The sequence below is a fragment of the Panthera leo genome, chromosome B4 (genome assembly GCF_018350215.1).
Source record: "Panthera leo isolate Ple1 chromosome B4, P.leo_Ple1_pat1.1, whole genome shotgun sequence".
In the NCBI taxonomy this organism is placed as follows: Eukaryota; Metazoa; Chordata; class Mammalia; order Carnivora; family Felidae; genus Panthera; species Panthera leo.
Genome location: NC_056685.1, coordinates 14,071,340 through 14,097,182, shown reverse-complemented (window position 1 = coordinate 14,097,182; position 25,843 = coordinate 14,071,340). Strand labels below are relative to the sequence as shown.

The window sequence follows — 25,843 nt, the reverse complement described above, 5'->3', positions numbered from 1 at the left end:
CAGTACTGTATCTTATATATGGAAAAAATCTGCATATAAATGGACCCTCACGGTCCAAATCTGTGTTTTTCAAGGGTCAACCATATATTGGAAGTAAAATGGATGGTTCTGAGTAAACCTGAGCTCTGGTCTTCACCTGCCACTAACCTCTACTTTTCTGAACACGTTTTCCTTTCATGTATAAAATGAGGGGTTTTGAACACATCGCCTCCATAGCACCTGTCAAGTTCTAAGTATTTATGATTCTGTGATACTGGAGCATTTATGACCAGTCTTACAGGATTGATGACCATAAGAACACAATTTTTCAGAAAAAAATTTTCATACTTGTTCTATACGTGTCCTATACTTGCTCTCTATGCCAAAAACAAAAACAAAACAAAACAAAAAAAAGGTTTCCCTAGAGCCTCACAATGGATGTGGAGCATGGAGTCAGCTCTCTGTGGCCTTTGCTAAGAGCAAAGAAAAGTTTTGGATGGTTAGGTTGTGAAAACTCCATGGGAAAGCAAGCCCAAACTCTCTGGGCTTCACTCAAGTGAAAGTAACCTTCTGTGTTCTGTACTCTTCTCGTCGCCAAGTTCCCAGAGTTTGGTCTGAACATGAATTAATCAAATCAAGTCAGAAGGGGGAGTATCACATACCAACAAAGCAATACAAGGGTAGGCAACATTGAGGTACCAGCCCCTCAAGGCTGTGCCCTGCACTTTTTGTTAAATAGTTGCCCATTAAGGATGAAAGCAAAGCATTGTATAATTTAGTAGAATTTCTGTGGGTTGTCAGTTGAAAAAATATACTTACTTCTTCCACTCACCCCCAGAAGACAATGCAGCCAAATTAACTTTGACCAAGAGCATTTGAGTTGTTTTCCAATCATTTGTGGTATACAACCCGAAGAGTTTATCATAATTTTCCAGATGAGGAAATAGGGACACACAGAAATTAAGTTACTTGCCCTTGGGTCAGTATTTAGCCCAGTAAATTTTGCTTTCTGCTTTAGAAAGAGATTACTCAGAGGGGAAAATAAAGATAGCTGTTTGAAGTTGCTAGAGGCTGTGTTAAGTACTAATGCCTTTGAAAGGGCATTTAAGACATCTGATTGCCAAAAGAGGGATTTTCTGTTCGAGTTGCTTTTAACTAAAGGTCTAGGAATTCTTTTAAACATACTTTACCCAAAAATTGCTAAAAAAAAAAAAAATTGTTCTTTTGGGAATTCACCTTTTTAAGCTTATATAAAAATAACAATTTGGTTTGTAACCAGCTTTTACTGTAGAATAATGCCCAGGTACTGTACTGTATTCACCCGGTGCTCTCTTTCTAAGTGTAAATGGCAGGCAAGAAATATCCATGTATCAAGTTAATATCCTACTTACATGATTAAATCATGTGATTCTCTGTCTCTTACCCTTAACTTATCTAGAAGACAACTCTAGAACTCCATCAGGCTTTATTTTGGCTCTGGGCCTAGCCTTGGGGAAAGCCCAAGAAATCTCAGAAGGAGGATTATACAAGTGGCTGCTTTTCTCCTCTGAAGTATTTAGTTAAAAACTACATTTCTTCACAACTCATTATTTAACACACCACACGGTATTCTAGATTTTTATCCACAAAAAAAAAGTCCCAGTTCTTGGTATGGCTTGAAGCAGGGATTTATATCCTGTATACACACACACACACATACACACACACACACACACACACTCATACACTTGCACAGGACCTATAGGTAGCTTTATACATTTATATGTGTGTATGTTTAATTTTCCATCTCAACTCAGGAATGCTCTCCACTCTGCCCCCTAGTGCCCAAGAGATGAGATACTATAAAATAGTCCACCTGTGAGCTAGAGACTAGGAATTAAGAGCCTTCGGAAGATGTTTTAGATCCTTTACGGTTCCTTTAGCTGTTTTGCTAGACATCACTTTCCATACTTTTTTTCCTTATAGACAATTAAGTCTATAGTTCAAACAGTCTATAAGTCTATATAGACTATAAGTCTATAGTTCAATAGTTCAAATAAATTGAGGGCCACTTTGTCCAGTTGCTGTTCGTATACCATCCACTAGTGAAGCCTTCTTCACCTGTGTCATCAGCAGCAATTAACAAAACGCTCCATGTTTCAGAGTGTCGCACCCTCCGCAGATCGTTCTGCCCGTTCCTAACTGGGAACCAGAAGAGGAGCTCCACAAAGAGGAGGGAGTTGGACCAGTGGTGGAACATATTTATGAGGTAGCTTTCGTCTATCTTAAAGCTGTGTTGGGAGTGTTCTCTTACACTCTTTACCAATAAACTCTTAGTAACATTTTGAAAGACACCGATCCAAGATCTGAGCTTTATATGCTGCTATCATATTGGAGCGGGGGACTGTATGAGTCGCTTGCTTTTTAGTGGTAAGAGCCGTTATGTAGTGAGACTATTTTATCTTGTTACTGTTCTCTTTTTATTATAGATTTTTTTTAATGTTTTTATTTTTGAGAGAGAGAGAGAGAGAGAGAGAATGAGCAGGGGAGGGCAGAGAGAAAGGGAGACACAATCTGAGGTAGACTCCAGGCGCTGAGCCTGATGTGGGGCTTGAACCCAAGCACCACCAGATCATGACCTGAGCCAAAGCCAGATGCTTAACCGACAGGGCCACCCAGGCACCCCTACTGTTCTCTTTTAAATGTTCCTTAATTCCTCTTCTTTTAACGTTTGGACAGCCTAAGCATCAAAATGATGAGCTTCCTAAACTGTATTTGCCTCTTCCTACATTTTCAAATGTAGGAACATTTAAAACCTACCCACCTCTTAAACTGAAAGTCACCAACCAGAAGGTACCAGACAGAGAAAATTTTATGGATTATTCACTATTGTACAAAAAAAAAAAAAAAAATATATATATATATATATGTATATATATATATATGTATATATACACACATATATATATACACATATATACATACATGTATATATATATTAAAACCCATATATATAACTTATAACAGATATATATATATATATATATATATATATATATATATATGCAAGTAGCATATATATATATATATATAACTTATTCTGAGATTTGAAATAGTCGTCAATTAGAAAAATATTTTCCAGAAGGAAACCAGCAGCTCATGAAAAAGCCCTGATGATCTTTTTCTACTTCAAGTGTTAAATTGTGAATAAGGAGTAACTTTGTTGACACATCATCTGAAACATATAAATTTCTTAGGGGAGTCTGGGTGGCTCAGTCAGTTAAGCAACCTGACTTCAGCTCAGGTCATGATCTTTCAGTCTGTGAGTTCGAGCCCCGCGTCGGGCTCTGTGCTGACACCTCAGAGCCTGGAGCCTGCTTCAGATTCTGTGTCTCCCTCTCTCTCTGCCCCTTGCCTGCTCACGATCTGTCTCTGTCTCTCAAAAATAAATAAACATCACAAAAATTACTGAAACATTTAAATTTCTTAGAGTTAGAAACTAATATGTAGTAAAGGGCTAGTTCAGTAGTTGTTCTTTTTTTTTTTTTTAATAAAATAAATACCATTAGTGGAGAGTAGTTATTCCTGTTCATTGTCAAAGGATCAGGGATAGAATTTTGGTAAAAATGATGCTCCAAGCCGTCTTCTGTTTGAGGTCCCTTTTTATTTAATGCTGTCTGTTTCCTGTATAACTCATTCCACTGACCTAATAATCCTGACTGTGACTTTCATCTCAAGCTACAAGGGACATGAATAGCATTCTCTAAGGTTAACAATGAAGCCATTTCAAAACTGATGAGCTGTTTACATATGTGGGAAAGAAGCATCAACTCCTGCACAGCGTCAACACGAAAACCTCTGTCATCTGCCCAACCTGAGGTTCAGAATCAGCCCTGTCCAAAGCTGGATCAAAGCTTTGCCCTAAACTCTCTTGCTAGCAAAAGGATAAGATAGTCCCCAAGGCCACTCGGATTAAGAACCTCGCTGGAAAAGAAAAAAAAAAAAAATGCTGTCAAATAATTGATTAAACTTGTGTGCACCAGTTTCTGCTTAAGAAGGGTGAAACTTTAAAGTCTGCCACCATATTCAAGCTCAGTGATTCTCAGGGAAGCCCTGCTTCTAATCTTAGAAGAAACGGATCATAAGATTTTAGGGTAATAATCCATGGTGACAAAGCAATCGTCACATGTTTCTTCCATGCTATTCTCATTCTCAAAATATACTGTTATCAGTGGATGTCATGTTGCTCTGATAATGTGAACTGAGTGAGCCGCCTAATAAGCAAAACCAATTATAAATTGTTTCATTGATCAGTATAATGGTCAGAACTGTGGGGAAAAAAAGGGGGCAAAAGTTTCCTGCTAACTTTGAAGTGAATTTTCAAAACCACAAGAAATTTAAGTACATTTAGTGAACTTCTCAAGCTGTTTTTTGTGTCCTGTGAGTATAGGATTCATGTGTTTAAAATGCTCATCTCTTTATGAGATGTGGCCTTTCTTTGAGATTCACTGATTAAAACAAAAGAAGCCCAGCTTTGAAATGCACACTTGCAGTGAACTGGGGTGAGGCTGGACGGTCTTCAGCATTTGATGGTAACCATTTTTCCAGAGGGTGAAAGACAGTGCACCACAGATGGTTACAACTGACAAGTCGGCAGTCAGGAAAACGGCAGATTTCAATGTAAAGAAAGAGTAACTAGGTTTTGAAAGTGCATAATTAAAATTGCATTTCTAGCACTGTGATTAAATTAATGTAAATTTAAGGTAAACGTCATCATCAGACCTGGTCTTTGCATGGTCTTTGCTAAGGAAATCTGCCCTTAGAGCTTCATAAAATGGAAGATTCTTGTCTGAGCACCAGCACCTGTTTTCGGAGCATCTCTGGCTGATAAAGATTCTGTTTTCGTATAGCCACTATCATCGCCCAGATGCATTAAAGCCGAAAATATGTGCTTCTTTAGACTGGGCATGAAGTATGTGGAGTTTGGTTTCATCTTTCTGTTTTGTGCTGTACCATCATTTGATGTGTTCCTTGTTTGTAGCTGCACAATATTGGACCGAGTACCATCAGTGACACACTCCTGGAGGTGGGCTGGCCATTCTCTGCCCGGGATGAATTTCTCCTCTACATTTTTCATATTCAAACTCTCGGACCTCTGCAGTGTCAAACAAATCCTGACATCAACCCACTAGATATAAAGGTAGGAGCCTGGTCCAACTAAGCTGTTCTGCTTGTTTATTAGGGTAAGGAAAAAAAAAATTAAAACTGTAGCTTTTATTTTTTAAGGCAAAATAATTACAAGAGTAAGGTCTTTCAGTGATCATCTGTCCAGCCTTTTCTTTTCGTTTTATGGCTAAAATGCCAGACCTAACTTCAACTGTCACTCCTAGAAAACTTACATGTCTCTTGGTTCTGTTGTTCATGGCGACCTGTCATTTATTTAGTCTATTTGAATGTGTACCTTTTGCATATGGTTTGACTTGCAGCACAACCAAACCAAAATCATAAGTAGACATGTCATGTTTTGGAGAATTCGTACCAAATGCTATTTTTGGAGTCCTTTTGGTACATTGCCAAAAGATATAAGGATCTTTGCCAAAATGGGCTTCTCAAGATGTTGTCAATAGCAAGTAGCAAAATGCGATAATTTGCCAAAGGCCATCTCAGTGCCCTGAGAACCCCCAGACTGGAAATTTCTGGACCCCGTTCTTCAGTGCAGCTTATAGAGAAGCCTAGAGCAGTGTTTTTCCAATTCTTAAGCATAGCCAATCACCTGGAGGTCTGTTTAGAGGCAGGGCCTGAGGGGGGCCTGAAACTCTGCCCCTCTGCAACCCCCACCTGACATCCATGCTGGGAGCTCAAATGTCCAAGGAGCTCATCTCATTCAGATTAAGATCCAAATCTGGCTTTAGGTTTCTTCTGGGAAGAAAAGAACATAATTAGCATCAACGCTGGAGAATATCACATTTGAATGGAGGGGGAAAAAAACGTTTGTAACCCGATGTTATCCTCAAAAGAGAACTTCGTGTTAAGAATGAACGTTGTCTAGTAGCTCAGGGAGACAGTGTGTCTGTTAGAAATGGTGCTTCATGAAATACTAACTCAACCATTTGGAACGCGGGTCTGCCTCTCCTGGAACAGGTGGCGCTGAGACGTGGCCAGTTATGAAAGGCTTTCTTCTTCAACCCAACGTGCCTTCTATTCCAAGAGAGGAAGAGTAAAAGGGGTTCAGTATTAAAGGATTTATAGGGCAACAAGTCTCCTTCTTCAAGGGGAAATAATAAATAAGGCCACTTGTATTCCACAAAATTATTTAAAATACTGCCTCCCTGAATTTTTTTTTCCATTTCCTCTCTCTTGGCTCTTCATTGAGATGATTTTAATGTCTTCAAAGACAGTGGCTTACTATAAAGTAACGTCTTCAAATGTTAATAATGTGTAACATCTAAGCAATTAAAGCTTTCACATTTCATGTGCTGTAGTTACTGGGTTCTCTACTTCAGTCGTGGATTCCTGGAGCACATGATCATGGGGAAGGTTTCTAAACTCCCGAGTGTAATGTTTGGTTTATATATGACACTATTTATATATGTTTGTATATTTTATGTAACCTGTGTGATATGACCCATGTTGGTTATGAATTCTTTTTTCTTGCCATTTAACAATTATTTGCAGTGACTGGAACAATACCAATAGATCGTTTGCCTTCAGTGTTGACAGATTCGTGCACCTGCATTCCCTGCCACACAGATTTTCTTTAAAGTATAGCCTTTGATTAAAACTTTAAGGCTAGGGGGTGCCTGGGTGGCTCAGTCAGTTAAGCGTCTGACTCTTGATTTTGGCTCAGGTCATGATGTCACTCTTCGTGAGATCGAGCCCCGATTGGGGCTCGGGATCTTGGGATTCTCTCTCTCTCTCCCTCTGTCTCTCTCTCTGCTCCTTGCCCACTCAAGCATGCTCTCTCTCTCTCTCAAAATAAATAAATAAACATCTTTTAAAAACCTAAGGCTAGTAATTTTTTAAATGCAACTTAATTATGCTTTTATAAAACTCTCAATTTGTGGAAATTGAATATAAGAAGATTTGATTACAGGGTGAAGGAATAGCTCCCCAAAATAACAAGTGATAACAATTCATGAATTCTTGAAATTCAGAATAGTGAAAAACTTGAAGTGTTTTTAATTTCAGGTACTCCAAGTACCTTTACTTATATGTAGCATGTATAACCCGGACAGTCTAAAAGGGATTTTATCAGTGAATAGATTTTAAAAATTAATTATCAGTAAATTTTATATCAGCAGCTATCAAAAACTGAGAGTACCTGAAAGTTATTTTCTGCTTAAGATATTAAATAATTTCCTGGTGAAGTTGCTATAAACTTACTTGGCAATTTATTTCTTCCTAGATAATACAGAGCTAAACATTCTTTTCTCTGTCTTAAATATGAATTGAAATTAGTAAAGAACAAATTATTTATTAGATCTAGAATAGGTGCGGGAAACTTTTTTAACTTAGGTATCAATTTCAGATCCTTACATGAAAGTTAATTGCTATATTTTTAATATAGATATTTAAAAATAAATATACTTTTTTTAACTTAGTTCTTTAGGAAGCAGAGAAAGAGTGGGTGTAGCAAAAGGAACAGGCAGTCAAAATACATTCATCTAGGCAAAAATTAAATCCTAGTAATCAATAATCAATCTCATTTGCCCACCAAGGTAAAATTCCTTATGATTCGGTTCTATAATTTCTTTTTTTTAAAGTTTATTTATTTATTTTGAGAGAGACAGAGAGAGAGAGAGAGAGAGAGAGAGAGAGAGAGAGAGCTTGAGCAGGGGAAGGGCAAAGACAGAGGGAGAGAGAGAATGCCAGGCAGGCTCCATGCTCAGTGTTGTGCCCAACTTGGGGCTCAATCTCAGGAACCGTGAGATCATGGCCTGAGCTAAAATCAAGAATAGGATGCTTGGGGCACCTGGGTAACTCAGTCGGTTGAGCATCCGACTTTGGCTCAGATCATGATCTCACAGCTCGAGAGTTCGAGCCCCGCATGGGGCTCTGGGCTGACAGCTCAGAGCCTGGAGCCTGCTTCGGATTCTGTGTCTCCCTCCCTCTCTGCCCCTCCCCCACTCGTGTTCTGTCTCTATCTCTCAAAAATAAACAAACATTAAAAAAAAAAAAAAAAGACTAGGATGCTTAACTGACTGAGCCACCCAGGTGCTCCTACAATTTCTTTATAAATACAGCAATAATTAGTGAGTGCCTCCTAAAACATCTGCATCTACGAGCAGTTTATTTTCTCTAAGTTTTTCCTGAGGATACTGTAGTCCCCACTGGATAAGCCACCACAATATCCCAGGCCAGCCACAGTCTTAAGTGTCCTCTGGACGATTTTCAAGTTCCCCACCATGTTTGCCTCTCCAGCCATTCAACTGATTTCCCCGCAGCAAAATCCCTTTCTCTCGGGGTCACAAACGCCTTTTTGTCCACTTTCCCCTTCTGTATATATTCTCTTTTTTCCAACTTCACTACTGAAAGTAGCTCCCTTCTTCATCGCCTCTTTGCAGCTCCCACAAATGTCTCAGGAAATGTGCTGATGATAAAGAAACTGTCCAGATTTCCTTAGAAGCATTTTCTAGGCCATCTGCTCCAAGTACCTACCAGCACCAACTCTAAAACCTTTGCAATTCCCCAGATATCCCCTGCAGACGCTCTACAACATTTCAAAATAATTTCTCCTTTCTGCCTAATTAAATCTAATAGCATTTAATAAAACTAATGTATTTAACACAATATGGCTTCTTTCTGCTTTTTAAAAAAACTTACTCCTATAGCAACCTCCTGGCTTTGTTTTTTATTGAAAATACATAGTTTTACTCATCAAAGCCATATTGTAGATAAAGTAAGGGTTTTTTTTTTGTGGGCTGGCCTGAAAACTGAACCACCATTTAAAAGATTGCTTCTAAAGAGAAATGCATTCTGAGTGCCAAACACCTAGTCTAAAATCGTCTGAAATATAACCCATCTGTAAATTGAACATGCATTCCAAATGTGAGTCTCCTCACATAAACCTCAAAGTCTGATAAGGTCTGAACAGAATTCAGTCTTCAAAACAGTGACCGGTACAGTTTAATTATCCCACCAAGTGGCCCAAATGTCCCCAAAGTTTGAAGAGCAGTCTGCCTTTGAAAGTCACCACCATGATCATGGGAGACAAGGGGCAGAAGTTCTCACCCGCACTCATTGCCCAAATACAGAGCATCAGTGACTAAATTTGGGGGGTCTGGGGTGCAGGCAAGGACACACTCAAATGCCTCTAGAAGTTAGTGAGTTGTTTTTTAAATACTTGCCTCATATCAGGCTTTGTGGGGATTCGCTTAGCCTGCTTTGTTGATGCTGTTCAAACACCCAAGTGTGAAGGTAAATGGGACCGTGTGCAGGTGATGGGGTTCAGGAAAAGTGAGTGAGCCACACAGCCCAGCACAGGGGGACCAGAGGGTGGGGCAGCACCTGGACATTCACTCCTGCTTTCACTTCTGCCACCCAGTGAAATGGTTGCTGTGTTTTGTTTTCTGTTCTTCCCATGATGGTTTCACTTCATCAAGTTCATCTCTCTGTCTTCTAAGAGCTTAGGGGCGTAAGAAGATGGCCATGAAGGTTCTGCCTCCAGGCTTCAGAGATAGGATTTTGTTTTAATTTTGTTTTAATGTTTATTTATTTATTTTTGAGAGAGAGAGCACAAGCAGGGGAGGAGCAGAGACAGAGGGAGACAGAATCCGAAACAGGCTCCAGGCTCCGAGCAGTCAGCACAGAGCCCGATGCGGGGCTCGAGCTCATGGACCGTGAGATCATGACCCGAGCTGAAGTCGGATGCTTAACCGACTGAGCCACCCAGGCGCCCCCAGAGACAGGATTTTAACGCGGTAATCTCTTCACATTGTACCATCTAAAACATTGTGAAACATTCAACTGTCTGCAGCATTCCCAACCAATCCATTACATCTAATTCATTCCAGATCCTTCTTGAAATAAATTTTTACAGTTGGATACAGCATTTCTCAACCATTCTAAAGGCAGTCAAAGAATGATTTCAAACTATCCGTTATCTTATTTTGGTGAACTTTATCCTGGGGTTTGGGGAGTCCTCCAGACAAGCTATGATCTCTCAATAAGATGTAGCTGAAAAAGCAAACGTTATTTAGGAACCCAAGTTGCATAAAGAGTAAAGGATGTTTTTTGAAGTTGGCAAGATTTCGTCACCAACAGCCAAGTATGAGAACCGGACAAAAGGGCTGCGCAATGTCAGACTGTACCCCAGGGAGGCGGGGGACAAGCAAGGTGCCGGAATTCAACCTGCACGGAGATCAGGGCACCACGTTCTGGGCCCCAGCTCAAGAAAGAAGCCGGAGGCACAAACGATCGGACAGAGGCTGGGCTAGGGTGACGGCAACAAGAGAGAAAGCCACTGTTGCCCAAAGAACAGACCTTGGAGCCTGGAAGGCAGAAGGTTACAACTGTCTAGAACCAGATCATTCTCACAGGAAGCCCGAATTACAACCAGATAGTACAAACGTGGACACAGAAACACAGAGGCCGTTTGCCAAGGATTACAGCTCTACAACTAGTTGTTGGTTTTTCTATTTCTTTTTTGTTTTTAATCGGTGAGCACACAGACTGTGGCTTGGCTTGGCAAATCTGCAGTTGTGTCTTACACTTAGGAGAATTTTTTCCTTCATTACTGCCTCCATTTACTTACTGCTTCTTATTAATTCAGAATGCAGGAACACTGGTTACAGCTCCCAACCCACTTGTGTTCTCTCCTCTCTCTCTCATGCTCCCCTTGATAGAATTATTTCATTCACTTTAAAAATTTTTTTTAACGTTTATTTTTTTTGAGAGAGAGAGATTGAGCAGGGCAGGGGCAGAGGAGAAAGGGAGACAGAGGATCAGAAGTGGGCTCTGAGCTGTCAGCACAGAGCCTGATATGAGGTTCAAACTCACAAATATGAGATCATGACCTGAGCCAAAGTTGGACACTTAACCAACTGAGCCACCCAGGTGCCCCACCTTTTATTTTTAACAGTGCCTATAGGCCCGATTTTCAGCCACCAAAGGGAATACACTCTCCAGGGTCAATTTCTCTTTGCCTTATCTTCTCTCTCTCTTTTTCAAATGCTTACTTACTTTTGAGAGAGCACAAGTGGGGGAGGGACAGAGAGAGGGGGACAGAGGATCCAAAATGGGCTCTGCACTAACAGGCTGACAGCAGTGAGCCTGACGCTGGGCTGGAACTCAGGAACTGCAAGATCAAGACGTGAGCCGAGGTCAGATGCTCAAGCGACCAAGCCACCCAGGTGCCCCTGCCTTATCTTCTCTTTAAGATGGTCTTCAGGTCCTCCTGTAAATTTTAAAATGTAAAAACATGTCCCACAACTAAGAAAAGCTTCAAAATCGCCAATGGAGTGAATTGATTCTTTTAGTCATTCTTCGCATGAACTTTTCAGAATGTATAAAAAAAAAAAAGTGGATTTTTTTTCCTCTCCTGACAAATCCTTAACATTTATGTCTTAAGGAAATTACATGGTAGACTGACCTCCATGGTCTGTCCCTACTTCGATTTAATTGTAGACGAAGAGTTATATGAAAGAAAGCCCACCATCTTTTGTGAACTAGGACTACCTGAGATGCAAAGACAAATCACAAACAAGAAGACGAGAGCATGCGTTGTGTTTGTTTGGGTTCAAAGAGCCCTTAATCTTATCTCACCCAACTGTGTTCTTCAAAAGCTGCATTTCCAGCTGTCTTGCTCAATCCAGCTATCCAGTATTCCTTTAATTCATAAATTTAAACGTAGCCCAGAGTGAAGAGCTTGGTGAAGAGTCATGAAAATAGAAAACTCCTGTTGGAGTCAAAATCTGAGTAGCAGCTGGGGGGAAAGAACCATATTTACTAACAATCGTTTCCTTATTACAGAAAGGAGCAATTTTCACATTTGTTCTGAAGAAGATACTTGAGTGTTTGCCACCAGCTGCTCGGAGCACTTAGCAAATTGTATTCTGCACCGAACGTCTGCCTAACAGGGGTGCTAAGAGGCCCTCACCGCTAAGGATTTCAGATTAAGGAAACACATGACCTGTGGCTTCACAATCGATTGTGAAAAAGGCTCCAAAAGTTCATCTAGAAAATAGGCTGTACCTGTTGTTTACATTTCTTGGATAACTTCTCCCTTGTTTTTTGTTTTGTGTGTTTTGTTTTGTTTTTGGTTCGTTTTGTGTTTTGGGTTTTTGTTTTGTATCTTGAAACGATTTCTGGAATGCAACTTCAGAACACTGGTTTGGAAGCCACTGGAAGACTTTCTCAGTGTGGTGTTTAGGAGGGACATTCCTCTATCTGTAAAACAGTATCGCTAAAAGAAAGAAGCATGTTTTACCAGCCCCTGCTGTGGGTCTCGTTCATTCTCTGGCTCAGAGTAAGTCCTGTGTTTTGCTGAGAGACCACTCGTAAGTATTTGTAAGTGATGACGCACCAGGGGCCACCACAAACGTGTTCTTTACCTGTGCACAAGCTGCATATGATGCAACCACACAGGAAGCTGAAGAGTTTTCTTCTCTATGGGCTATTATTTTACTGCTACTGCGACCGCTACAGGAATAATACACAGCGCAATGCTGTTAATTGTAGTCACTATGCTCTACATTCCACCCCTAGGACTTGTTTATTTTATAACTGTGAGTTTGTACTTTTTGACCACTTTCACCCATTTCACCCCCCTCCCCAGTCCCCCAACTGTGCAATCACCAACCTGTTCTCTATATCTATGAGTTAGAGGTTTAGTTTGGGTTTTGGGGGATTTGGGGTGGTCTTTTTTTTTTTTTTTTTTTTTTTAGATTCCACATGGTATTTATCTTTCTTTGTCTTAGTTCACTTAACATAATGCCCATGAGGTCATCCATGTTTTCGCAAATGGCAGGATTTTCTTCTTTTTTTTTTATGTTTGGATAATATTTGTGTGTGTGTGTGTGTGTGTGTGTACCCCACATCTTTATTCATTCATCTGCCAATGGACACTTAGGTTGCTTCCATATCTTGGCTACTATAAGTAGTGCTTCAGTGACCACGGAGGTGCATAGATCTTTTCAAGCTCGTGTTTTCCCTTTTTTCGGATGAATACCCAGAGGGCAACTGCTAGATGATGTGTCCATAATTTCTTATGTGACAAACTTAATGACTCCTTTTAGTCCTAATTCTTTACCTGGCTGCAGGATTGGACATCCTCAGTCACTCTTTATTTTTGCAGCTTCCTTTTCCTTGGGCTTCCCTAGATCCATACTTTCTTGGATTGTCTCTTACATCCAATTTCCCCCATCTTACTTTTCCTCCTTGGATCTTCTTCCTCTCCCTGTTTCCTGATATTTCCTTCGATGTTATATGTAACCCTATCCTTATTATTTTACATCTTCTCATTGGGCAACTGGTCGGCAGTTACTATACAGCTTGATGGGTACTGATGGGGGAGTGGAGCCATCATGTGGGATATCAAACAGGGGCTCGGGAATCAGCCTGGTGCACATCAGGAGTGGACGGAGGTTCTGTGCATCCTGTGCAAAGCAGGATGTGAAGGGCTCTTGGTTAAGAAATGAGGCTGGAGAAGTAGGCTATGCATGGCATACTAAGGAGTCTGGACTCTACCTGTTTATCCACTAGATTTTTCTAGGTTCTTATGACACACTGAGCACTCTCATTTCATCTTTTGTGGTGCATCCTACATCTGCAATATAAGAATATCTTTTTTCATCCCATAGAAATAAGCATACTATTATTTTTCCTGGGACTAGAAAGGAAAACATGTGTTTGGGGAACCTGGGAAGACAGAAAATTAAGGTTCTATATTCATTTGGTTTAAAATGAAGAGTTTTAATAGGATATTGTGTGAGATTTATTGGAACTTTAAAAATATTTATTCAGCTATCAGATGTACCCAGCATGGAGCCTCAGATAAAAATCATAAGTTCCAGAACACTCACAAAACAAACTCAGGGCTGAAAACAAGCTCCCTCACAGCACAATGTTCATGTGGCATGCTTTGGAAAAGTCGTTTTTATTAGAACACGATTCACTCCTGAGGGAGAATGTTTTACAACTGTAGGAGTGTGGGGCTCAGACATGCCAAAGTTGGGTCGCTGACCGCATCACACTGGCCATCACCTCATTTTCCTGCCACCTCAGGATCCGTCTCACCACACAGAAGGTTCCTGAGTTTCACCAGCCCCAATATACAACGAGAGTAAAGTAACAAGTAAATGACTCCTGCTTGAAAAGTCACTCCCTTATGGGGAAATCACTTCTGCTAAAATCGGACCCTTACGAGATAAATTTTCCAGGAATGCATTCCCTATCCTTCAGGAGTTCCTATCGTTGGAGAATGGGAAGCCTTGGTCCTTGTCAGCACAGTTCATTTTGCTGTTGAACACACTGCTGGTAAATCAGGACAGGTCTGACTTCTCATGTGACTCATGGCCAGTTGAGGGGGAAAAATGCCTCAAGTTCAAGGCTGATGGAAAGGAGGCAAGCATTTATGAGACTGACATGCCATCTCTTGCTTTCTCTTTGCAGCCCGCCACCCCCCCAGAGGACACCCCCGAGCTGAGCGCCTTTCTACGGAACTCGACCATCCCTCATCTTGTCAGGAAGAGAGACGTGCGTGTGCCAGAGCCCCATAGACAGAGCCCCGCAAAAATCCTCGTGAGTTGTCTCAGTGCACGCACATGGGAGAGGAAAGGGTGGATAGGACAGAACTCCCAAACACAGATGGTTTTAACTTCAACTATAGTTTCTCCTTGTCAGTCAGTGCTCAGATAGGCCCACCATGTCTTGGCCCTACATGAAGTGAGCCATGAAAGCCATGTTCCATGGGGACAAAGGAGTATTTGCATTATAGTGTTTTCACTCTTCTCAACCTGCCATGCAGACCATGTTAGAGAAATAATGATGAGAACGTAAACCATGGCGGGGAATGCATTTGCAGAACACAAAGCTCTCTCTGTGAGCCTGTCCCCAGACACTGAGCACAAGAGTGCGAAAGAAGCTGTGGGCAGCGGGTCCTGGGAGGTCAGACGTGCCCCTACATCTCACACTCCTCTGCTCGTCCAGAAGAGATGAGAAGGGGGCCTTTTGATTTCCTGGGCCAAAATCCTACAGAGTCTTAGCACTGGGGGATGTCAGAGATCCGTCCTGAGCTTAGTCAGCCCTTTGCAAAACTGAAAGAGTGCTCAAGAGTCAGTAGTTTCTGTTCAGTTCTCTCACTCCTTCCAAGGTCAATGTTAATACCACCAAACTCTACACTTAAAAGAAGCTAAAATGCGGGACACCTGAGTGGCTCAGTCAGTTCAGCGTCTGACTCTTGATTTTGGCTCAGGTCATGATCTCGCAGTTTTAAGTTTGAGCCCTGTGTCAGGCTCTGTGCTGACAGCACAGAGCCTACTTGGGGTTCTCTCTCTCCCCTCTCTCTTTGCCCCTCCCCTGCCCTTGTGCTCTCTCTCTCTCTCTCTCTCACTCTCTTTCTCTCTCAAAATAAATTAAAACATTTTTTAAAAAGGCTAAAAAAATTTTTAATGTTTGTCTTGAACATAACATTCATAAAAAGTTTCAAATGCAGAGATGGACAGAAAAATACAACAAGCAAGTCTGACTTATTCAGTTAAACTGAAATCAAGGGAAGAATGTTTATTATAATAGAAGTACCTGAAGTAACCTGGCCAAAAGTCATTGGCAGATTTTTTTCAAGTCTTTAAAATTTTTAAGTCATATATATGTATATACACACACACACACACACACACACACACACATATATATATATACAGTATATATATACATATATTCATTTATTTTTGAGCAACAGAGAGAGAAAACACAGGTGGGGGAGGTGCAGGGAGAGAGGGGGACAGAGGATCCGAAGCGGGCTCTGCACTGATAGCAGAGAACCCGACGTGGGGCTCAAACTCAGGAACCACGAGGTCATGACGTGAGCTGAGGTCAGAGGCTCAACCGACTGAGCCACCCAGGTGCCCCCGAGTCCCTATAAATTTTTATGGCACGGTCATGTTTTTCCAAACCCGAGAGTAGGGAAACTGATATGCTCTTCAGCTTAGGATAAAATAATACAATTTTGCATATTATTATTTTAGGGAAGCTTCCAGGAGGGACAAAAGAACAGAAAACAATGATTTAAGTCCTGGGGATGTGACATACAGAACGGTGGCTACAGCTAATAATATTGCATTGCATACTGGACACTTGCTAAGAGAGGAGATCTTACAAGTTATTGTTAAAAAAACTGTAACTATCTGTGAGGATGGATATTAACTAGACTTATTGTGGCAATCATTTCACAACATATACAAATACCAAATCATTTTGTTGTACGCCTGAAACTAATACATTATGTGTATTATACCTCAATAAAATTAATCAATTATACCTCAATAAAAAAATTTATAATTTAATTTTTAAAAAAGAAAAACAATGATTGGCATCTACAGAGTTCTAATTTGCAGTACCAATGTGAACGCCCTCTGGAGAACCAGTGCCCAGACCTATATGGGAACCAACAATTTAGAAAAATCAACTTCCATTATAGTGTATGTCTCATGAGTTCACAGAGGCAGTAGGGATCAGTAACTAAAATTCTCTTGAAAATTATCTGCACTTCTGTTGTAGGGTTAGGTTTTCTACCCCCCTCCTGTTCTTTCTCATTAAGGATTTTTAAGGCAAGATGATTTTTAATTTCTGAATATCATAGAAACTTATTACTTGCAGATGACAGCAAGGCAGCTTTTGATTTCCATGTCTGACCTTATGAACTCATGCTTTATTCTCTTTCTCTCTTATTGGTTTGAAAATTGCAAATCCTCTGCCTCCCCATGTCCTCAAGTCAAAACAGTCCTGGATAGAAAGTGATTATACAAAGTTTATTCTAAAATCAAAAGTTAAATAAGACCTCCTATGGTTTTTGTTTAGTTAAAAACAACTTACTGAATCCCATTTCTGATTAGGAATTTGAAAGTGCAAAATGCCAACATCCTGTGTTGGGATCATAATTTCCACTTTGCATAGGAAAAATTTGTATCCGTTAGCACTGAAATATAATTTCTCCTCCGCCTAAGAATGTCCTTGCCTTTCTCATCCTGGGCCCCTGCTGCTCTTGTAGGGACCACCCCATCTCCTCATCTCCGGGCTTTCTTCTTGTCCTTTCCCTACTCAGCTTACAGAAACCTTATCTTTCAAACCTTCTTCTGCATAGGATACTATTAACCGCTTCCTGCAACAGTTGCATCCCTTGGCCTCCCCCAAAAACCTTCTCCCCTGGTTCTCTTCTAGCCTGTTGGCCTGCGTCTTCTTAGAATTGTTCTTGGGCTTCTTATCCGCCCCTGTACCTCTGCATTCCATCCTTGGGCCCCACCCCTCCCCCACCAACTTCACGCCTTAAGAGAAATGTTTTGCAAGATCATAACTCCAGCCATACCCACGTGCCTCCTGCTATCTTAGCCATCCCTGCTGCACTCTGGACCTGAGGGGTGCAGCGTATACGTTCATCTGGATGTCTAATAGCCACGCCGGTCCCAACATGTCCAAAACCCTGTCTCCATGATCCCCAGAATGTGCTTCTCTAGAATTCCCAATCTCAGTAATGCTGGTGCCCATCCACTCAGTTCCCCCCCCCCGCCCATCCTCCCTCTTCTTCATCAAGATTTCCAATTTGTCACCAACTATCCCGTTCTGCTTCCTGAGCTGCCCTTAACTTTGTCTTCCTCTCTCCATCCCCATAGCGTTGGTTCAGAGCCTCCTTGCCTCCCACTTGGACCCTTGCAACAAGCGCTTATCACCCTCCTTGCTTCCTGCTCTCCTCCCGCCATTCTTGCCTCACATACCACCTGCCCCTAAAACACACGCCCAATCATAACTCTTGCTTAAATGGGATCTTCTGAATACAATTCCTTGGCTCAAATAGGAAAATTCTTTACCACCTAGACTTTCTCTCATTCCTATCTCATTTCCACCTGTCCACCCTGCCCCAAACACCCTTCTCTCCTCTCTTCTGAACGCACACTGGTCTTGTCCTCATCTGCCTACCTCACTCTTTCTCACCCTTCAAGGTTCATTCTGAGCACCACCGTCTCCAGAATCCTCCAACAGAGCTAGCTCACCAGGATCAACAGCTCCAGGGAGTTATAAGAATCACCTCCTTCCCACTCCCCTCCTTTGCCTCCAGAGGGTGGGATTGGAGATACACAGCTTGTCAGTAATGGAGCGCAGGAAACATGCAGGTCCTCACAGGTGACAGGGACTGCAGGGACTGCAGGACTCCTGCTCCTGCTGGAGGCACAAAACCCCCAACACCTCAGCACCCAGCCCAAGTAGAACAAAAATCCCAGCCACCTCAATTTGGAAATAGCATGTAGAAATGTGGCCTTCCCAGAATTTACCAGATACACATTACTGACTGCTTTGCTTTTAGAGAATTCTGAGATTCTTGAAAAAGATTTTCATGGCAACATGTACCTCTGTGGCTTATCCATTACTTAAAGTGAAATGCCTCCGTTAAATCCTGCGCATAATGTCCAATAAACTGATGTTTATTGAGCATCTATAGGCCAGTGCCCAGTGCCTGAGACATGAGAAATAAATAGAGTATAGCCTATGCGTTAAATTAAAATCAGCAAGGGAGTACAATTCAAGAAGTATCATCCTACACATGGGTACACAGAAAATGGAGGTGAGTTGTCCATTTATTTCCATACCGGATCCAATCAGAAAATATGATTTGACAGGGAGAATGTCATCAGTTTAATGAATACTTCCCAGAAAGATGCATCTCATATAGGAAAAGTTACCCATTATAAATTGGCAAACCTAGAAACTAGTTTAAAAATAGCTTAATGGATGGAACCTGCAAGATGCTGCTTTATAAGCAGGAAGTAATTTAGGGAGAAGAATGTTATAGAGATATGCTTGTCCATGGGTTGCTAACACTGGGTCTTTGAGATAATCTAGACACAGGGAGCTTTGTCTGAAGCCATTTCAGGGCTTGCTTAGTTTAGGGTCAGGTGTTGTAAATGTCTATAAGAAATGTCTTCCCAAGTTCTGAGAAAATGAAACAAAACAGTCCAATCACTGCTGCAGGAAGATTGTTTTAAGTTCTTAGGGGGAAAAAAAAGCTTAAATTTGATTACCAGTAAAATTGATGCATCATTACTACCAAGCTGTTTCACTGTAGCTGTTTGTTATTTAAATGAATAATTTATGGATTAGGTGGTGACTTCTGAGAAAATGCAATGTAGATAAACTGACTTCAATGCTGATTTTCTACCACGGTTTAAAGACATCGCTGTTGTGTTTTTTGCAGAATTGTACAAATATCGAGTGCTTACAAATCTCCTGCGTGGTGGGGCGACTAGAAGGAGGAGAAAGCGCCGTCCTAAAAGTCAGATCACGGTTATGGGCCAAGACCTTCCTTCAGGTAACAACACTGACTCATATGCACACACTCTGCAGGGAACCTCTTCTCAAAAGCTCAGCAGGAAGCTCTTCTAGAAGGGATTTTTAAATGTTGTCATTTTAAAATTTAAAACAAATGGAATTTTTTTCATTTGAAAATTTTGATTTGTTTAATTTTTAACTTAAAATTTTTATGAATATTTTTAAGTGTTTCAATTTTAAAACACTTTTAAGAGAAGTGTCTATGAAGGAGTTGAGCCGGTATCAGCCGGTCGTCTTTCCCATCAGGTGAAGACATTATTTTTTCCAGCTTTATTGAGATATTGTTGACATACAGTGTATGTAAATTTCAGGTGTACAAGGTGATGATTTGATACACGTATACGTTTTGGGATGACTACGACACTGAAGTTAGTTAATACCTCCAACCCCTCACGTAATTACCTTGGCATGTTTGTGGAGGGCAGGTGGTTAACTTTTAAGATCTACTCTCTTAACAGCTCTCAAGAACACAAGACCGTATTGTTAATTATACATCAGATCCTCAGAACTTATTCATCTTATAGCTGGTAGTTTGTACCGTTTGACCAACTTGTCCCCAATTACCCCACCCAGCCCCTGGCGACCACCAATCTGATCTACTCTATTTCTGACTTCTGCTTTTTTAGGTTTCACATGGAAGTGATTTCACACAGTATTTGCCTTTCTTTGTCTACCTTATTTCACTTAGCATAATGTCCTCCAAGTCCAGCCACGTTGTCACAAAAGACAGGACTTCCTTTTTATGGCTCAGTGATATTCCTTCACCAGCTTTGAGGTGAAGACCATTTAAATACCCTGCGTCCCTAAGACCTTTAGACAGTAACTTAGATTCAAATAAATCTCTTTAGCTCACCTCTTTATACCCAGTGCCCAGCACACAGTAGTTCTTCAGTAAATATTAGCCAGTGGGATGACGGTGAGTGTAAGAGCACAGTGCAAGCCACAGGCCCAGGAGGGTCAAGATAGAACCCAATTAAGAAGGGAGAAGGGAGATTGCCCTAGAAAGTTGCAGTAGTTTAGTGTTCCTACAGCCTGGGTTCCAGCCAGGATGCATCTCGGTGAAGAGACACATACGTGTGATTCATAGATTCTTCTTCGCCGCTTTGGCCTCTCTGTACTGTGACATCCCACACTCCTGCAGATAATTCTGCTGGTTGTGTGCATTGTCAAGGTTTTAAATCTCTTTTATACTAAGCAGATTAATTTCTCCATTGGGAAAGAGCTGTTTTTTTAAATGAGACTACTTTGTTTGTGACCTTGTTGTTTGGAAAGGATTTAGAAAGGGGGAAATGAGCTAAAATAAAAACCTCACCAAGTCTATACGTTCTTGCTCATATTTTAACTACTAAAAAATTCATTTGGTTCATTGTGCATAGAAAATCAAATGGTAGAATCCTGTTAAGTGTAGCTATTAAATACAGAATTTCATACCTCGGGATTTTCACATTTTCTGTGATTGAAAATACCTCCATAGTCTCACAAATCTTATTTAATTTAAATAAAAAGAAGATAAAAAGAAAGTTAAAGGTATTTTTTAAAAGGTCGTGAAGTTTTTGTTTTTTAACTTAAGGCAGGATTTCTTTTCTTTTTTAAATGTTTATTTTCGAGAGAGAGGGAGACAGAGAGACAGAACACTGGTTGGGGAGGGATAGAGAGAGAGGGAGACAGAATCCGAAGCAGGCTCCAGGCTCTGAACTGTCAGCATAGAATCTGATATGGTGCTCGAACCCATGAACCACAAGATCATGACCTGAGCCAAAGTCGGACGCTCAACCGACTGAGCCACCCAGGCGCCCCCCTAAGGCAGGATTTCTTAATCTCAGCATTAATATCTTGGATAATTCATTGTTGTGGGGGGCCCTGGCCTGTGCATTATAGGATGCTTAGAAGCATCCCTGGCCCCTGCCCACCAGATGCCAATAGCAACTCACACCCCAGTTGTGACCACCAACAATGTCTCCAGACATTGCCAATAGCCTCTGGGGGCAAAATCACCCCAGTTTTTAATGCCTAAACCAAGGAGAAGTGCAGTACCCAATTTATTTGATTTTTTTTAAGCTAAACCATTATTTATCCATTCACTCAACAAATATCATGGACAAATATCACTCAACAAATATCAACAACTATGCACCAGGCACTGCTTTCTAGTACCATGTACTTTCCATCAATTTGCTCATGGTCCCTGTACTTTGGGGCTGTTACTTCTGATCTCAGCGTTGAGGAGTTGAGAGGAGGAGTCTTGCTGAATTCCCAAGCCCATGCGCTCTCAATGATGACCATCCATCCCTTCTATTACTTTGGGTATCATCACATCCTACTGAAATAAGGGAGAATAACTTTGGTGGAGCAGGACTAAAATCATTACAACACCACAGTCAAGGGAAACATGATTGTTTTCGATGTCATGTGTCAGTTCTGTGATGTTAATCTATTCCAGCAGGAGGACTTCAGAGGGAAAGTTGCATCTTGGGGCTGGGCTCCCAGGTAGGTCAGTAGGTTAAGTGTCCAACTTCGGCTCAGGTCACAATCTCACACAGTTCATGGGTTTGAGCCCCGCATCAGGCTCTGTGCTGACAGCTCAGAACCTGGAACCTGCTTAGGATTCTGTGTCTCCCTCTCTCTCTCTGACCCTCCCCTGCTCACACACACACAAACACTCTCTCTCTCTCTTTCAAAAATAAACATTAAAAAAAAAAAAAGAAAGAAAATTCCATCTTCATTTTCCTGTTAAGGATGACCCAGTAAGTCTGGAAGAAGTCAATACCAATTGAGGAAGTTTGCAAACTATAAATATTTAGCACAAGCAGAGTCAAACCAGAACAATCTGCAGGGACGTTCTTAAGTCCTATCGGAACAAAGTACCACTTTGATACCAGATACCAGAGAGAGTGGCCCAAGTCACCAGCATTTACCCTCAGCCATAGCCCAAATTTCGGTACCCCCCACCCCCAGTTTCTGCTTATTCCTGTCTTGGAATGTGACTGCCAAAGAGGAGTGTTTTATTGCAATCTCTCTCTCCCTCCTTCCCTCCCTCCCTTCCTCCCTCCCTCCCCACCCTCCCAAAGAATATACTATATACTGGAGGTCATGCAATCCAGAAGGAGGTAAACATTTTCTGCCTTCCTAATCCAAACTAGAAAGTTTACAATTCTTGCATGACATGATTTGCTGCATTGTGTTTGTTTCTGTCCACTTGGTGAACGTGCAAACTGGTCAGAAAAAGATTTTATTTAGGTTAATCCTAAATGACACCCTGTCCTGTGACTGTTGCTTAAAACAATCCTTCACAGTGTAAGATTTTACCAGTAAAATCTTTGTCGTCTCACAAGGCTTTGTTTCTGGTAAATGTTGAGAACTTACACATGGGCTGGGTGGTCAAAAACAATTCTTGAGAAAGAATTAAGCAGTGGGAAGGTGGGAAGGAAAGAACTCATGATGTTACTAGCCACACTCTGTATTTAACCAGTTCAAAAGCCTCACTCTCCATTTGTTACCAACTAGAGGACTTTTATTAGTACCAAGACCATAAGCAAATCATTGTGCACAAGTGAATAACAGAGGCAGCTAGTGAGCTGAAAACCAGGGTATAAATGACGCAGCCATTATAGGAATAGGGCATTTTCTGAGGATTGACTGCTAGCTGGGGCAGGTTGAAGGTCTGAGATATTGTCGAGGGATATTAACTGCAGCTGCTTTTTCAATCCTATTGCAGCTACATGAATAGATTGCTATATGGAAGAAGAGATTGTTTTGTTTTGTTTGTTTTGTTTTTTGAGAGCGATAGCAGGGGAGAGGGGGAAGGAGAGGCGGGGGACAGAAGAGAGAGAGAGAGAGAGAGAGAGAGAGAGAGAGAGATTGTGCAGAGCCCGATGTGGGGCTCCATCCCATGACTGTGAGATAGTGACCTGAGCCGAAATCAAGAGTCAGACGCTTAAGCAAGAGCCACCCAGACGCCCCATGATTTATTTTAATAATAAGAATAATGGGGGTGCCTGGGTGGCTCAGTTGGTTGAGCCACCGACTTCGGCTCAGGTCATGATCTCACCGTTTGGGAGCTCAAGCCCCGTGTCGGGCTCTGTGCTGACAGCTCAGAGCCTGGAGCCTGCTTCTGATTCTGTGTCTCCCTCTCTCGCTGCCCCTCCCCCACTCGTGCTCTCGGTCTCAGAAATAAATAAACATTAAAAAAATGTTTAATAACAAGAATAATGTAGTTATGTAAAGACCATGGCGGAAAGCATTCACCTTTAAACATGGAATGAATCTGCTCCCAACTATTGTTCACGAATTAAGTACTTATCTGCACCATGCCTTTGACCTGCATCCACAAGAGGAGCGAATCCTTGGTGTGCCTAGCTGATCGAAGCCTAATAGCTGACGTTTCTCATTCCTTAGTGCTCTAGAGCATCTTAGAAAAATGGGCAAAAATACATTTTCCTACTGAAAAGAGTGGCAGAAACATTGTTTTGGAGAATAAAGAGTAGATCAGGGGCGCCTGGGTGGCTCAGTCAGTTGAGCATCCCAACTCTTGATTTCAGCTCAGGTCATGATCCCAGAGTTGTGGAATCCAGCCCCACACTGGGCTCCATGCTGACTGTGGAGCCTGCTTAAGGTTCTCTCTCTGTCTCTCCCTGTGCCCCTCTTCCCTGCTCACAGTCTCTCTCACAAAAAGAAAGATAAAAAATTAAAAAATCACCAAGTGCACATAAAATTTTATTAGCCGGGTTTTCCACATTAAAAAAATTTTTTTTAACTTTTATTTATTTTTAAGACAGAGCACAAGCAGGGGAGGGACAGAGAGAGAGAGGGAGTCACAGAATCTGAAGAAGCCTCCAGGCTCTGAACTGTCAGCACAGAGCAGGAAGCAGGGTTCAAACTCACAGGCTGTGAAATCATGACCTGAGCCGAAGTCAGACACTCAACCAACTGAGCCACCCAGGTGCCCCAAGGTTTTCCACGTTCTAAAAAACACTTCTCACATAAACAAACAAAAAATCCAGCTTTCGGGTAAAATGGAAAAGCCAGGAGACAGGAGCCACCAAAAAAAGAATTTTTTCCAAATGAATAAAGTTACTTATCCTGGAATGTTAGGGTAGAAAGAAAGAAAAAGTTGAAGATAGAGTGACTTCAAGTATTTAAAAGTTTTGCATGGTCTAGCCTATGCTTATCATCTAGAGGAAATGGGGTTTATTGAAGGGAGGGAAAAATTCAGCCACAGGGGGAAAAAAAAAAGAACTTTGTAAAAAAAAATGTAAACAAAATTATTACAATACAACCTGATGGACGAAGGGAGGGGAAAAATTCAGCCACAGGGGGGAAAAAAAAAAAGAACTTTGTAAAAAAAAAATGTAAACAAAATTATTACACTACAACCTGATGGACTGGCCGCAAGCAACCCAACATTGGATTATAGGTGGGGAAGTGCTCATCAATGTTTAATAAACTGTTCTGGGGGAGCGGGAGAAAAGCTCCAATATGTAGCATTTGCTGATTCCCATGGTGTAAATATCCCCACCATGGCCGATTTCAAGCTGCCAACACAATGTCACCAAATACGGAATTGGGAGGTGAGGCTCCTGTACACCATCATGTAGTATTTCCACTCCCAGGTCCAATAGACCTAAATAATATCCAGAGCACAGATACCAGTAAAATATAATAAAATAATTAAGAAATAGTGAGCTTTGAGTGTGTATTACCTTTTTAAAAATATAATTTTCTGAAGGTTATGTATATTTAAACTTTAATACTGGTTCTGTTTAACTACTGATACTCAAAACTGCTGAAATTTTAACACTCTGCTCTCAAGAGCCTTGTGAGCCAATTACAGCCCAAGACTGGATAGCTGTAATCACTGTCTCAAGTTAAATGGAGGAGAACCACAGAGGCTTACATTCTCAAAACGGCTCTCCTTGACTTGCTCTTAAATATTTTCCTTTGGCTTTAATCAACAGTTAATGTGAGAACCAATTAAACAGACAAAAACTTATGCTGAAAAGTTCTCTCAAAAACGCCATGGCTCTAAGTCTGTGGTTCTTAACCAAAGGGATTTTGCTTCGCAGGGGACATTGGCAATAATTACAGATATTTTTGGTTATCACACCTGGGGTTGAGGTGCTACTGGCATCTAGTGGGTAAAGACCACAGCTGCTGCTATACGTCCTGCAGTGTTCAGGACAGTCCCGCATTCAACCCAAATCCTAACAGTACTGAGACTGAGAGAGCCTTCCCGGGTCTTCTGATAAGATGAAATGTGATAAATTCCTTTATAATTTAGTACCAGTCTCTCTCCTAAAACGGTTCCCTCTATCATATAATAAGAGTTTTGTAACTCATTATACCTCCCTTT

At 41.2% G+C, this 25,843-nt stretch overlaps 1 protein-coding gene across 1 annotated transcript in view; it reads left to right on the top strand.

The window, feature by feature from the left end:
- ITGA8 (integrin subunit alpha 8) overlaps window positions 1-25,843 on the top strand; it is a 188,410-nt gene that overhangs the window by 148,020 nt on the left and 14,547 nt on the right. The window contains exons 24-27 of the mRNA XM_042944993.1: window positions 2,122-2,227; window positions 5,000-5,158; window positions 14,569-14,697; window positions 19,361-19,474. Coding sequence (XP_042800927.1) covers window positions 2,122-2,227; window positions 5,000-5,158; window positions 14,569-14,697; window positions 19,361-19,474 — 508 coding nt within the window. The remainder of the gene's footprint in view (window positions 1-2,121; window positions 2,228-4,999; window positions 5,159-14,568; window positions 14,698-19,360; window positions 19,475-25,843) is intronic.